We start from the raw sequence: 16,019 nt of genomic DNA, 5'->3' as shown, positions 1-16,019 counted from the left end.
TTAACACTGAAAGGAAAATTACCTTCCGAGAAATTATATTTCCCCCTCCCCCCACATGTTACAATGTTGGTAATGATAGTAACAGCTGTAGTTACTCTTATCTGTAGAATTTTTCTGTGCTTGGGTTTTCTGAAATTAAAAAAAAAAAAACCATCATTTTCAGTAATAATCGAAGAAGAATGGACAGATGATAGGAAGTGCCTAATTATGACACATATTTTGTGTCACAACAGAACAGCAATTAAATGGAAACGGTGTCCTTGTCACTAGCACTAAGAACTGGAAGTTGGCCAGGTACAGAAAGTTGAGGCTTTGCCTTAGTTGGTTGCTAGGAGCAGGCAAAAAGTGTATAAAGGCTTGAGAACGGAATTCCTGATGTAGAAAAGTGAGGAGAGGAAGGCCAGGCGGCGACCGGCAAGCCCTTCTGATTAACATGATTTCGCTTAAATTGTTTCAAAAGTAGACAGCAGGGCTTGTAACTCTAGCAAATTCATCTTTGCTGGGGTTGGGGGGGGGGGGGGGCCGGGGAACAAAAGGAAGAAAGGAAACTGTAGGTTGTCTGTGAAGCAGGAGGCACGTTGTGTTTCCAACGCAGTCTCCATGCAGATTGGGAATCGTTTAAGTGAAAAAAAAAATCTTTAAAATGTTTGTTTCTGTTGGCATCCAGACATATTTGCCCTAATACGATTATGAGAACGAAAGGGCGAAATACTTGGCAGAATTTTCGGCTGAGGTAATTAGGCACAGGAAAGGACATGCATATTTTTTTTCCACCAAGCTCTATAAAGTCCTGGTGTGAAGGGTTTTTATGAAGTTTTGTTTTGTTTTGTTTTAGGCTTTCTGATGTCAGGAGTAGGACAATGGTGATTTTCAGCGAACATATAGTGTGATGTTTCCCAAACAACCCCACAACCCTGCCAGGAGGATAAAATTATGTTTCTGCAATGTTGTGTAAGAGATGAAAGCAAATTCTCCTCCAGAATGGATGTTTTCAACCTCCTGTACATTTGTCCACCATTAACTATTTAAAAAAAAAAAAAAAAGCATCATGGATATTTGAAAGTCAACATTCCAGTAATTTACTGTACTTGCCATTTCACACATCTCTTTATACAAAGACAATTTAAACAACTCGCAGAATGAACGCTTGCCCCACCCCCACCCACCCCACTCTATGAGAGAGCCAGGGTGTACAGTTACTGTTTGACAAGTCGGGGTGGAGTCTCAGATTATAATTACAGCTCTGTGAAATTCTGTTTGGGACTTTGAAAAATATATAAATAAGTAAAAGAATTGACATTGAGAGAGGTTAACAAAACGTGTAATTATGATATAAGCGCAGGATTAGAGCCATTTCAGTAGAGCATTACAAGCCCTGTACTTTAGGTATTAACTTTTAATAGGCAAAGTTAAAGTTCTCTTTATTGAAGCTGAAATGAGGTTTAGTCATTCTGGGTCTCTTATTCCCTTTTAATATTTAATTTAAAAGTAAGCATGCTCACATTTTTGGTGGGGAGGGAGACTTGAGAAATGGAATAACATTTTAACATAACAGCTGTTTATAATATCAATCTTGAGTGCCATATATATGTATATGTATATATATATATATACACATATATATTGCTGATTATATTCCACTGACTAAATTCAAGTAAAAAGTATATATACCCCAAGGAACTAGAATGTTCTAGAAAATACTCTGTAGGGTTAGTTCTGTAATTTCTTTTCTGATATGGGTGTGGCTGAAAGAAAATCATTGTTCCGGGAACACTTTGCTTGTCTTTTGCTAAACAAATGTGCAATTTATCCTTTCTTTGTTCATTCTTAGATTTATCTACTAGGCCTCTTGTGAAATACAAAAGCAAAAACTGCATACCATTCATTTATTGGTGGCCCTCGTTTCATGTATCAGAGTATTTTATTTATGAGTATATAAAAGAAAAAAGGAGGACTGGGTTAGCTGCAGGATTTCAGAAAGAATTCTTGAAGGGGCTATTTGCCTTTATTTGTTTCTCATTGTACTGTTGCAAAATAAAACACGCCAGCCATTCAACAGTTTAATATTTGTAGGGCTGTGTCAGGAGGAAGCTGATTTAATGTAGAGGCTTACGAAGCAGTTAAAGGGTCATAGAACTTAAGATCTGCAAGGCTCTTGCAAAGTCTTACTTCCAAACCATTTTATATGCTTTTCCATGTCTCTGCTACCCACTCTACCTCATCACCTCCTACCTGGCAGTCTCTGTTAACTTCTAGAAGGGTCTGAGGGTCCCCTGGCCTTTCTATGGTTTTATAAATACGCAAAGCAATTCCTCCGACAATGCCTAACTACAAGGTTGGAAATTTGCCTCCCTCCAAACAATGCCAACATTCTTGTCCAAATGGGTGGTTCCGTTCATAAGCAACAAAGTTAGCGAAATTTTTGTTTTGGCATTGCCGAGGGTTGCCACATTAGACCAGACACCAGCTGTGCCTTCAGCCTCCTGGTATAGTGAGAGTTTAATGAGGGGATGGGGAGCAAGAGCATTAGGCCAGCAAATATAAGATTCCAGCTTCCTCCCACCTCATGGGTAGGAAGTTGATATGTGAAAACCGTATCTATAGTTTAAATGTTTACAGTGAGCATTGCAGGCCCTCAAATCATACACTAACTTAGCCGGAGTGGAAGAATTCTGGCTCGCAGGTAGTTGAAGTCATCAGTTCTCTGTGAGAGAGAAGTGTTAGGTTTTACCTGAGCAAAGCTTATTATCTCAATCCTAATACTATAAATTAGATGGTAATAGTAATAAATAGGAGTCATTTTGTCATAATGCAAAGTTAACCAAATAAGAGTTAAAACGTTGAAAGGTTGGGCAATAACTCCCTCCTTCCTGTCACTCCCCTTGTCATGGAGACCCCCTCCTAACCACATGGGTCATAACTCCTGCTTTGTCACCTCTATATGGGGGAATATTCACATATTGTAATGTTGTTTATAGGGTCTTCATGAGGAAAAGATTCATTGTATGAGCGCTTTCCCTAAATTATAGTATTTTACTCTAGGTACCAGAAATAGTGTTAGTGTTGTTTCTGTGCCTAAACATGTCAGCTGTGCCTGCTCTTTGTGGCTGGAGTGAAGGTTTTATCGTTAGCTTATTTTAATGTGGTGGCTTCTATGATAAGTACTGGCAGTCATGAAAAAGCAGCAGAGGCAGGCAGGTAAATTTAATCCAGGATTTTATTCTAGGCACTAGTAGATTTGCAAAGAGAAATATGAATAAAGCCATGTATCTGACTGTTATATGTATATTTATAGGATAGCTATATGTTTTAGTATATGTAAACTTGTGGGTTGGTACACAATATGTTGTATGTAGTATAGAAAATATAGACATGTAATATTATATAAAAAATATACATATGATGTTAATGTAGCAACATATGTCCTATGCGATGTGTTATATTGCATTATGGTATGGTATACATATATAATATATATTTTAAATACATGGCATATATTATGTAGAAGTTATAAATACATTTGTAGCATATAAATACAAGCCTTTAAGTATTATGTATAATACAACTATGCTTTAAATACAAGTATTTTAAAACCCAAGCTAAGTAAGCCACTGTAAGTCTAGGCAAAAAAAAAAAAAAAAAAAAAAAAAAAAAAAAAAAAAAACACGCGGAGTTACTTGCTTGGAAATCTAGAGGCATGAACTGGCCTGAGTGCTTGTTAAAAATATAAATTCTTGTACTCCAATCTTAGCGAATCCAGGTCAGTCATTTGGGGTGGCACCCAGAGTCTAGCCCTTCTCACGCATCCCCTGAGACCTTGGATAGCATTCCCAGGACAACCCTTTAGAGTGGGCATCTGTAGGACACCTTCATGTGACGTGAGAGTAGAGATTGTGCTTCCAGTAACTAAGAGAAGAGGTGGGAAACTGTGAGGAGGGCAGAGTCGGTGTTGGGAGCTTGGACGAGATTCAGAGAGAACGCGGAAGGAGGTCATGTTTCCACACAGAAGCTTGCCTGAGAGATGAGTCTATCCCAAACGGAGAATTAGGAAGAGATCAGAGGGAGTATCATCATTAAAACAGCACTCAAAGAAAACCAGGAGGATGAGGGGTAGAATGGCAGCGAGGTAGACCTGTGACCCAAATGGCATCTCTCAATCCACCAACTCAGAAACAACTTTTCCTTCAACTTCCTTCCCTTGGAAGACATGGCGTCTTCTGTTTTATCTCTCAAACTCTTAGAAAAACTAGTATGATTTTCCCATCTTCACAGAAAGCCAAGGCACTAGATACGCAGACCCAGGGACGCCAAGGTATTTGCACAGGGTTTCCTGCGTACAGAGAGTGGTGTTGAGCATGCACAACAGACTGAGGTCTGACCATTTCTGGTTGTATTCTCTCAAATTTGTATCTTGAACAAACAAGGCGTGTAGTGATATAAATAGGATTTGGTACCAATGGCACAGGGGAGGTCACTCTTTGGGGTAGCACATAGACAGTGTGTGCGCTTCTGACAGTGTTTGGTGAGTGCTTCCTTGGCAACCTTCTCAGGGTTGGACTTACCTGTAACAAACATATCTATAAATGCAGAATTTGAACTTAGTGTCTTAGTCTAACATAGGAGTCTCAACTTACTGTGTCGTGGCACACGTTTCCGCACCTAAGGACTAGTATACATCGGTAGACTTCTTTTCCGCGTAAATACAGTGCCTTCTAAGTGTGCCAGCCGGTAAAGTGGCTGCCCACAGACCAAGCAGGAGTCTAAGAAGAGTAAGCCATTTAAAGACATCACACTAGAAACAGCTGAGCATCTCCGCTCGTAGAGAAGCCTCCAGCCTGAAGAGCTAAGTGAATGTAATTAGAGCTACATCTGGGTGTCAGCCTCCTGTGTGCAAAGGTCACAGGCACACCTTGCATTAGGCCTGCTGTTGTCCCATCATTACAATTCTATCCCAATTCATCTCCCACTGGTTACCAGATGGCCATGATAATGTGCTGGTATCCTTAACAACTGTTTTCATGCACTTCTCTGCGGTACAGTAAGGGCTCAAAAATATTGCGAGCTTTCTCATTGGACATACAAATGACAAACCTGGGAGCTGCTGCCCATCGCACTGACAGTGCGGGTCATGAAACTCCAGTTCAGTTTGACATGGTTACAGGTATCAGGCTGCCAAAGGGAATGCTCGCCATTTCTCAAGCTTAAAACAAAGGAGGGGCTTGTCCAGGTTGTCCCTGGATGTTTTGCAAATATTCACAGAACGTAGTGGGTTATCACTAAGCACCAAGGTCATTTTAGAGGACGACTCAGTACGTTTTATGAGACGTTCTGAGTTGAGATGGTCCTGATGGGACTGTCTCTCTAGGATGCTCAAGGAGCCAGGTTTCCGTGTAGATCTGAGAAACATTGAAACATAGGAGGTAAGGATATGAGGGGATGTGGAGAAGATGGTGGTGTTAACCAACTGGGGCAAATCATGCTGTAATTACAAACGTTCCCCCCAAATTGTCCCATTATAAACAATGTGGGATTGTTCCTCCTGTTTTTGCATCCATACGATTTTAACCCCAAGACCAAGACTGGCAGAAGAGCTATTGTCTGAGCATCCCAGATGGCCCCAACAAAGACAAAGAGACACTGGGGTCCGGGGCACACTGGCTCTTAAAACATCTATCATTTCGGTCACATCTCATTGACCAAAAGAAGTCTAGGGGCTCCTGAATCCCCAAGAGTGGGGAGCACAACCCTTTCTTCCGGGCCCATTAAGAGAACACAGAATATTTGCTGAAGCTCAGAGCAGGTGGCAAAGCTCCTTAAGTCTATGGACACTGCTCTGGGGTCCTATGACTGTTTTCCTAACACACACACACACACACACACACACACACACACACTTGTGTAATCAATTTAAAACCAAGAAATAACTGTAAAGAAACTCAACTAAGTGCCCCTATCATGGCGGTAATACCAATGACTAAAAAAAAAAAAAAACCAACTCAGGAAGGAGTCTTTTAGTTCAACTATTCTCAAGTGACTCAGACACCATTTAATATATCTGTTCATGGAACTGCAATGTAGTTCTCCTCAGAGGTGGTGGCCTCAGACTTCCAGAGTCGGGAACTGGATTGAGAAGGGGGATTCTGGAAGATTCTGGCGCTGCCAGGCTGTGGTAAAGATAAGGGACAATCTCTAGTCCCAAGTTGGAAGTGACCATTGACACAAAGTCATGGCTGTGAAAGTTCTCTTTGTCACAGGGAAGAAGCTAATAGACGTGTTTTCTTCTCTGTCTAGGGGAAGATGCAGAAGAAACCAACGTGATTGTTCTTAGCTACCCTCAGTACTGCCGGTACCGGTCCATGCTTAAACGGATCCAGGATAAGCCATCTTCCATCCTCACGGACCAGTTTGCTTTAGCCCTGGGGGGCATCGCAGTGGTCAGCAGAAACCCCCAGATCCTGTACTGTCGGGATACCTTTGACCACCCCACTCTCATAGAAAACGAGAGCATATGCGATGAATTTGGTGAGTGTTTGCCCTTTACTCTACTTGAAACTTGTTCACGTGAGTAGCTGTTTTCTGTTCACCAAGTGAGCAGTGCTAAGGAACAGGGCCTACTTTCGCTGCCCACCTCCACCCAGCCCCTGCGATATTGCAACATAAAGTGTCATCTTCTGGGCCACCACTGTTTCCTGCAGGTGAAAGGCGATTGTTTTGTGGTTTTTGTTGTATATATAATTTGAAGGTACTTGGTTGACCTTGAAGGTGGACTGTTTGATTGGAAGCTTTCCCTTCTTTCTTAGACAGCTCTGGTTACTTAAATATTGTTTTTTTTTAATTTTATAAGGTATTATAAATTATAACTATTCAGGTAAGGTGGATATAAATAATAAATTGATCAATGAATCATTACATACCTGCATACATACATAGACTCATGAATTGTAGATGTGCAGTGTGTTTCAAATTTTCACACATACCAAATTCTAGCTGACTAGTTGTGTCTTCTCAGCAGAAGGGCTGTGGGACACCATACCTCGTCTTTGGAAACCTTGCAGTGTGCAGTGTCAGTGACTTCATGCCTTGTGCATCCATTTGTTGAAGAAATTGGATCATGCCAGTGGTTTTCCATTGATTGGGTGTTCCTATACATACAGAGGCAGGGACAGCCCCTTTTATCATGGCATCACCTTCACAGATGGTGTGATGGTACCCTGTTCAGCGCATCGTGAGGACCAACAAGGGGAGGAGTTTTTGACCCATAGCCTTGAAAGCACATGGGTAGATTTTCTTCAGGCTGGTGCCTTCCTCGATTCCACTGTCTTACATTGTCCTCGAGGATAGCTCATTTGCAGTATATTCAAATCCAGGTGGTCCCAGTTAGCTGTAAGACTCTTCTACATGATTTTGTGACTCTATGGTGACCTTTGACAGTCTGTGCCTTTGGGAACTCTTAGGCTACTACAAAGGGCTTTGTAAGTAGACGGGGCCACAGCAGAGGATAGGCGAAGAAGTGGGATCTGATTGTCTGAGGAGGAGAGAGGGAAGTGAGACAACAAGATCTAAGCTCATTGAAGTCCATGGGCAGTGTCTGTGTGTGTATGCACGCGCGCGCGCACGCGCGTGTGTGTGTGTGTGTGTGTGTGTGCGCTTGTGTGCACTTTTCCTTCTATACAGAAGTATACACTGTCATATTTTTAATAGTCAAGTAGCCTTTTCACTGAAGCACATCAGTGTATCCAGCACCTAAATACATAAATAAAATACCCCATCCTTTCAGGCGAACATTTGCAGATCTGCCCTTTTCAATATTTGAGGGGGAAAATTACCCACATTCCTTGCTCCTAAGCCCTGCACCCCTCTACCTGATGAAAAAGTCTCTAAATTCCTAACACAACATAAAGCTGAGAGAATGTTTTCCCCTACTTAGGAGCATTCAAAGTTAGTGTTTAACAGTATAATATAATGGGGGGGGGGTAGTTTTAACCTTTTTGGCTCATTTAGGGGATATTTGTCACTCTTCTGTCTAGAGTTGGAACTAGAAGTTTCTATCCAGCAAATGATCACAGTGACTGTCGGAGAATTCCTACAGGAATTTCACGTGTTCTTGCAAACACAGGCATCTCCCTGTGGATGTGCCCCTGACCTTTCATTTGGCAGACCTCATTTTAATATTGCCTTCCCTCTCTAGCCTCTGGAAGGAGGGAATTTCTTTTGGAATTAAGGCACTTTAAAGAGCTTCTAAAAGGCGAGCTCAGCAATGGGAAGAGCATCAGATTGTTGCAAGTCTGGGCCTCAGATGCTTTGCCCTTTTGAAAGTAGCTCACGCTCACCATAAGCCATGTGGCTTTTCTCGACTCCGTTTGAGCTGTTTCATCCATACGTGTCCCCACCTCCTGGGACACACATCTAAAATTTTCAGACAACTTTTTAACACCCCCCCCCCAAACTGGTAGTACGTGAAAAGTAGCATGGGTTAAATAAAGTGTTTGTTTAAAAATGTGGTGTATTGGATTTCTCCGACCAACTAACAGTTGGTGGGAGAACATAGATTTAATTAGTAAGTAGCATTAAACAAATGTTCCCCATACTGAGGACTGGCAGATGACAGAGACACTTCTTTCATGTAACCCAGCATGCCAGGGGGCCCACAGAAGAGTCTCCTTTGCAGCACATATTCTGTGCCACACATTCAGTGACTTCAGTAATTGGTCAACTATAATTTCGCTAACAGTATGGCTAGGCTATAAAAATCAGATTTTATTAGCCACATCACCAGGTGGGCGAATTGGGGAGCTGGTGTCAAAGAATTTAGAGCATTTAACCACTACATATTTGATACAAGAAATTCTAAATCACCGTTTTAAAAAATCTCTCCAAATTTCTTCACCTAAGAACAGTGTCTGGTTGTGTATAACTGCTGATGTTTAATTTATTAACTGATACGTCGCTTTCTTCTATGACATGGGCAACAGGATGGGTACACAAAAGAGAAATAAAATCTGTCCTTGTTTACTTTGAGAATTAAGACTCTAAATAGGCAAGACAGTATTAGCACCTGTCTGACACCTGGATGCTTAAGTAGGTCACAAGAAAGCCAACGATGGTTGTCACACAAAAGCAATTGGGGTAGGACTTTGGCTGTGGTTAGGGGTAGAATTGGATGCCTGTGACGATAGTTAGGATGCGATGTCAAGGAAAGCCTTTCAATATTAGAGCTTGGTCTGGGTTCTTTCTGGGTGTGGGGGTAGCTGTTTCTATGTGAGGGGTACTCGTGTATGAGTGCACATGTAGAAGCCAATAGATACCTCGGCTGGCACTTCTCAAATGCCTGCCACCTTTTTGCTTGAGGCAGGGTCTCTCACTGGTAAGAGACTTTGCCCTGTAGGCTAGGCTAGCTGCAAGGCAAGCTCCAGAGATTGCCCCCGTCTCCACCACCCTACTATAGGGCATACAAACATACTCCACTGTGCTTTGTGCCTCCTATGTGTGCTGCCCATCTGTGAGCCGAGTCACCTGCCCATCTTCCTTCGTTGGTCCCGTTTTAAAAGATGGAGGGTCTGGGTTTTAGAAACCTGTTAGAAAAAAAAATGTCAACTGCTGACAATTCAACCCCCCAAGTCTCCATTGGCTGGGGTCTATGATTGATCTTCCTGAAGTAGTTCTGCCTATAGCCAACCTTAGGGTGGGTTGTGAGAAAACATGGATGTGAACAGGCAGTGGCTTCGAAACAGAAATGAGCTCTTTGGGACAGAAATGAGCCTACATTTCCTCTGGGCCCCACCAACCTGGCTTATCTGTGTAACCAAAATATGTCTCTGAAATGAGTCTCTGCTTTTCAGAACAGCCTTGCCCACTGCCAGGCAGCTTTGCCCCCTCCCCTGCTATTTTAATGCTGTCCACTGAATAACAGCTTTAATTGAACAATAAAAGTAAGCCTTTTAAATCTACAACTGGTCCCTATAAATAAATTCTCTGTGGGGTTTTATGAAGCCACTTAATGAAAAGTTTGATTAGAAACTATTAAAGAAAAATAAAATAGATGAAATTTCATCATTTAATCCAACGTTACAGTGGTGTCATTTTGATTTTTATTTACATTGAGATATTCAGAATTGGGTAAATATATCCTGGTTTTAATTAACTATCCTCCTTACTTGAGGAGGTTATTTTAGGCTTGAAGGGTTTTGATAACATGCCATCTGCTTTTTCCACTGTATTATGCAAGTCTTCTCCTTGCTTACAGTGCTGGGTAATGTCTAAACCTATGACCAGAGCATAAATTGAATCATATTAATGGTAGGTGATTGAAAAGCTTCAACCCCGACATCCTGCCCATATTCTTCCATCTTGTCAGTCACGGGGCTCTGCTGGCAGTGTGCTTTCTTAGCACGAGATAATTGACTATTTTTTTTTTTTAACTAACACATTGGACTCCCCATTGAAGCATTATGAAAATTCATTGTGTTGCACATGCAATTAGGAAACGGAATTTTAATAACAATGATGGGAACGTGACATGAATGGCATTTTGTTTTCTTCATAAAAATGGTTTGCCATAAAGCATGGTTTCTGCTCCTCCTTCCTGTATCCAGCTCCCGGCACAGCACTTCCCCAAGAGCTCTGCTTCTTTTTCTCACCTGGCTATATAATGACTTCTGTTTTATAAAATGCATTCTGTCATTTAAATTGTGTGTGCTATAGAGCAAAGCCACGCAGGTAAACATTTTGTCCGCTCTTTGCTGTTAGAACAATAAAAGGCCCACCACTTTGTAAGGCAAAGTGTTTACAGTAATATCATGCCAATTGATGTCACATGGGTGAAGTGCTGACAAACTAAATTCAAACAGAGGCACACACCGTACAGCAGAGGAATGGATAACTTTAAGGTCCCAGCTCCCGTCAGAGAAGTGCAAAGGTAGCACCACATTCACAAATGATACGGAGACAGTATTTAAAGGTGGGTAGGACTAAACGTTATTAGATGTGACTCGCTTTTAAATACGAGATTTAATAAAAGATGAAGCACATCACTAAAAGATTGTGTGTGTGTGCACGTTCACATGCACGAGTGTCTGAGTTTTAAATTGTAGAGACGTAAGAAACAGAAGTCACTCTTTTTTAAGTTTTTTGACAGAGAACAGGGCAGTGCGAAGCATGGCTTTGGTGAACCAAGTGCAAAGCAAGTGGATGAGATGGGCTGTCATGACATATTTGGTTCTTGTGTAGATACCATGAGCTCAGGCCTACAGGGAGAAGATCTTGGCTGTGTTTATGCTAAGACACACATTCCACTGGGGATGGGGGATGGAAAGGAGCTGCAAAACTGTAGCAAAAAGAGGGCTAAACTCAAATGCAAAGAGACTAAGTGTAAATCAGAGCTCAGCCATCTGATTCTCCAAGGCGCATGCCATGAGGCCCCTTACTTGTTCCATCTGTAAAGTCAGGCACGCATAGCCATCTTGCCAGGTTCAGAGTAAATCAACCCTGCTACTTGCGCACATACAAACACACCACACACACCACACCACACACACACACACACACACACACACACACACAGAGGAAAAGAACTGGTCACTGAAAAACAATGGACAAACATCTTGGTGAGAGATAGTTGTAGAAATGGCTGTGTTCATCTGCTCCACTGTTTGTGCCTCGGTTGAATCTGGTTTGTCAACATTTCACACATGTGAGGTCAACCTGTTTCTATTGGCATCTTAGATCTTAGACAGCGTGCAGTCGTAGGAAACCGTCGTGTTTGTTGAATCCACAGGGGATCCCAACCCTAGGGGTCCTGGGGGCTTACCAGAGCCTGAATAGACCTATAAAGTTGTCCACACATCACAGTAAGTTTTTTTGTTTTGTTTTGTTTTGTCTTGTTTTGTTTTTCGAGACAGGGTTTCTCTGTGTAGCCTTGGCCATCCTGGACTCACTTTGTAGACCAGGCTGGCCTCGAACTCACAGCGATCCGCCTGCCTCTGCCTCCCGAGTGCTGGGATTAAAGGCGTGCGCCACCACGCCCAGCTCTCATCACAGTAAGTTTTAAAGACGCCCTTCTGAGTCCAAACTGACCTTTGTCCTTTCCCATTTCCTGGTAGTTGAAATGATGACATTATAGACAAAAGAAGTAAAGACAAAGGGAAAAGCCAGAACAGGGAAGGGGACAAAACCTTGACTTTTTACGAAAGGAAATTCAAAACATGCAAAAATCATTTCAAAGCATAAATGAGACCTGGATGCTGCCTCTTCCCTTCTAATGGTCACATGCTTAGATCACATGATTTACTGGAAATGAAGGGAAAGCAGTTGTGTTAAGTATTATGGAAATTTGTGAGTAAACTGTTTTGTTTTTCTTAGCAAAGTGGCTTTCATGGTCACAGTGGCTTCTGATGATCAGATGTCTTTGCTCCTGGCCCCTGTCCGCATTTGGGATTTCACTGTCTGTGGTGGCCACCAATCTCCCAAAGGACAACAAAGCAGTTATTTGTCTTTAATTGCAAGTGAGTAGGAAAAGACCTGGCCTCCATGCACGTTGCTGTTTGTGCAGAAGATCTTAATCTTCAGGAATCTCACTGTGCTCTCCTGGAACTTTCCTAGAGTCTGTTTATCCCCAGAGTAGAATCGAAGCAAGCTGTTCTTGTGCCCTATACTCTCAGACCAAAGACAGAGAACAGTGAAATTCTGATAGAGAAGAGTGAGTTAATCCGTAGAAGTCAGTGGGTAGAGGTGTATTAGATGTGTCCCACAGGATGATTAGCACGTGGGTTCTGCCTCCTCCGCAGTGAGGAGGAGTGGACCGCCTTGGTGAGAGGCACTAGAAGCCTGGATCCCAGCTCACTTAGGGATTTAGGGAAAGAAATTATGTTGCTGCTATGAATTGATCTACAGTCACGACCTCAGGAATGCCAAGGATTAGCGTGTTTCTTTTGGGTGAACTTGAAAAGATATTCTAAAATAACTTGGATGCCTTTTGTAGCCGAGGGGACTCAGTGAGTTACTAACCACTGTTTGGACTCTCATGTGTGTGATGAATTCACCTTTAACCCAGAAGGAAGAGACTGACTGTCTGTGTTGACTAACCCTTGACCTAGAATTCCGTCTAGAAAATAACTGATTCTCCGTTACAAAATCAAGATCCATATCCTCCCCACTATAACCATTTGTTTTTTTTTTTTTTAAATAAATAAATAAATAACCAACCCATACCTGCCTGGGGTACAATTTAGTTGGTAGCACACTTTAAGCTCTGGGTCAGTCTCTAGTGTCACATAGTCTGGAAGTGGTGATGCGCGCCTCTAATCCCAGCACTGGGAGACTAGGAGTCTGGGGATTAGGAGTTCAAGATCACTGTTGGCTATGTAGCAAGTTTGAAACCACTTAGGATACATGATACCTTGTAATTACACACACACACACACACACACACGCACACAAATGCACGCATAAACACACACACCACAAGAGAACTAGCCATTGGGAAAAAAATAATAGACAAATACATTAGTGAAAAGTGAGGGTATTAAGAATGGGGTTCAACGTAAAGCTTTCTTTGGTCTGTTTAAAATTCTTCTTGGGGGCTGGAGAGATGCCTCCATGGTCAAGAGCACTGGATGCTCTTGCAGAGGATCCAGATTCAGTTCCCAGCACCCAGAAGGTCACATGTCTGTAACTCCAGTTCCAAGGGACCCAATGCCCTTTTCTGGCCTCCATGATACACAGGTGGTGCACCTACATACATGCAGGCAAAACACACGTACACATGAAATTAAAAATGTAAATCTTCCTTTTTAAAGATTTATGTTACTTCCAGTCATATATATAGTTTGTGCCTATGGGCAGGTACGTGTGAGTGCATGCAGGTGTTCTCGGGGGGGCCAACTTTAGTCTCTCTCTGACCTGGGAACTAAATTCAGATCCTCTGAACCACTGAACCACCTCCCCACTCCACTGCCAATAAACAAACCTAACACACACACACACACACACACACACACACACACACACACACACACACACACACTTTTTGATCCATTGAGGTGCTCTCTGACATTCTGTCCTATCAGAGGAAACTGATTGATTGATTTAAGTCTCTTGTTGTGGAGACTATTTGGAGACACTTAAACCATAGCTTTAGTGGGTGCCACCCGGCACAATCCCACCCACTCATTCAGCGTCTATTACACACTTTATTGTTGTCCTTGTTTTTTTTTTTGTTTTGTTTTGTTTTGTTTTTTTTATTGCCAAGCACTCAAGAGAATGTGATCCCAGGCTGTTCACTTTATAGGCCTTGACCAGGCGAATGGCAAGATACATGGTCGTTATGGATCACGCCTTACAGAGGCCGACCTCCCTAGATTGCTGTAAAGATGAACAATTACTCCCAGACACTTCACCGTTTACCAGAGCCTTCCACCTCTTGCATCACCCAACACAACCACAGCCACACACTAGAGTCACCCACAAAAGTGCTTTATAGCTGTGGCAACTACTTGGGAAAACGAGGTACAAGGTGGCACTAAAAGTCGTTCAACATCTGTCCTAGCCAGAAATACCAGTTTTGCTGTCATTTTGGAATGTGTTCCCCCAGGCATCATGGGTCCCCTCATGACCATTCAGGCCTCAGCCCTACTCTTTCCTCCCCAGAGAGACAGAATCTGGCTGTCCCTCTTCCAGGAGTCCAGCCCAATCCCTTCATCCAGCATATTATTATCTTCCCACAGCTCATCATTATCTGAAATTACTCCTGTAATTGTTTATTTATGGCTTCATCCTCTGTCTTCCCAGCCCCTACACACACACACACACACACACACACACACACACACACACACACACACACACACACTACGTACAGCAAGCCCTTGGTCATGTAAAGAGCACATTTTCTGAGTAGTTCACAGCTGTGCTCTTAGGGACCAGGAGAGTAGTTGCATGTAACAGGCATGTGATAAATCCTGGTTAAGTGAGTGACTGGCATAGGCAAGTGCTATGCCACTGCTTTCTCCTATGCAAGGAATAAAGACATCAGAGCATAGCAATGGAGCACAGCCAGCAAGTGGGTGGACCAGGATTTGAACCTAGATAGCTTGGCTCCAGTCCTGTGGTGTGATATTTCCCCTTTCACCTGACTGCCTAGAGTCCAGACCCTACTTAGAAAGAATGTGTTGTGCACTCGACATTGGGCCAACTGGCAACAGATAGCTGACCACCATCTTCCTAGGCAAGAGATTCCCTAGTGCCCACGGCTTTAAGTGAGGAGATTGATATAAGTGGGACTAGTTAGAGAAAGAATGACCTGGAAGATTCTAAATCTGAAAAGATTGATTTGGAATCCAGAAGCCCTGGTTCCAGCTACCAACCCTCCTCTCGCTGTGATCCCCTGTCCCTCCCTCAGCCCGTGTTATCCTCTGGTCTCTGCCACATACACCACCAAGTGTTCTCTCTCTTCCACTGAGGCCTCATAACTCCTTTCTCACCTGAGAAGCAGCTATGTGAGAGCCCTTTAAGAGATGAAGCGGGTTCACAGTTTAGAGATTGAATGGGGCAGGGAATAAGATCCCTGTGTTCTCCTGGCCTCTGCGACCCAGGCTGCCAGGCTAACAGAACTTGCTCCATACACCTCTCTGTAATTTTCTGCTTAGAGAGCCTTGGCTTTCCCAACTTGGCACCCTTCTTTAATGAAAAAATTATAGGCCTAATTTCAAAAAAAAAAGAAATGTATGCAAGCTTTCTGCTTCCATTATTTCTTTATTCCCATAGCACATAAATCATTTCCCTTTTTAAAATTAAATTTAGCTTGCCATGATTTGGTAACGGGTTTTTCTCGAAGGAGGCAGAGTCTTCAAGCTCTTGGCATGGGAGCCTCTTGGGCTCCCCTGTTCCAGCGATCTTCTCACTGGTGGCTGGCGCGGGCCTCAACTCCTTCGTCTGGGCTTTCCAACAGTTTTAGAAGCTGCACAGAAACACCTCCTCCCTAACAGCATCTTCTCTGATGGTCTCTGTTGCTGTCCAGTGGTCGT

At 42.7% G+C, this 16,019-nt stretch overlaps 1 protein-coding gene across 1 annotated transcript in view; it reads left to right on the top strand.

Moving 5' to 3' along the window:
* The window catches only part of Arid5b (AT-rich interaction domain 5B), a 174,510-nt gene that overhangs the window by 79,283 nt on the left and 79,208 nt on the right, over positions 1-16,019 (top strand). The window contains exon 4 of the mRNA XM_051153186.1: positions 6,292-6,522. Within this exon, the coding sequence (XP_051009143.1) occupies positions 6,292-6,522 (231 nt within the window). The remainder of the gene's footprint in view (positions 1-6,291; positions 6,523-16,019) is intronic.

The sequence above is a fragment of the Acomys russatus genome, chromosome 11, assembly GCF_903995435.1.
Source record: "Acomys russatus chromosome 11, mAcoRus1.1, whole genome shotgun sequence".
NCBI lineage: Eukaryota > Metazoa > Chordata > Mammalia > Rodentia > Muridae > Acomys > Acomys russatus.
The sequence above is the reverse complement of the archived record's forward strand: the minus strand, read 5'-3'. Positions and strand labels throughout refer to the sequence as shown.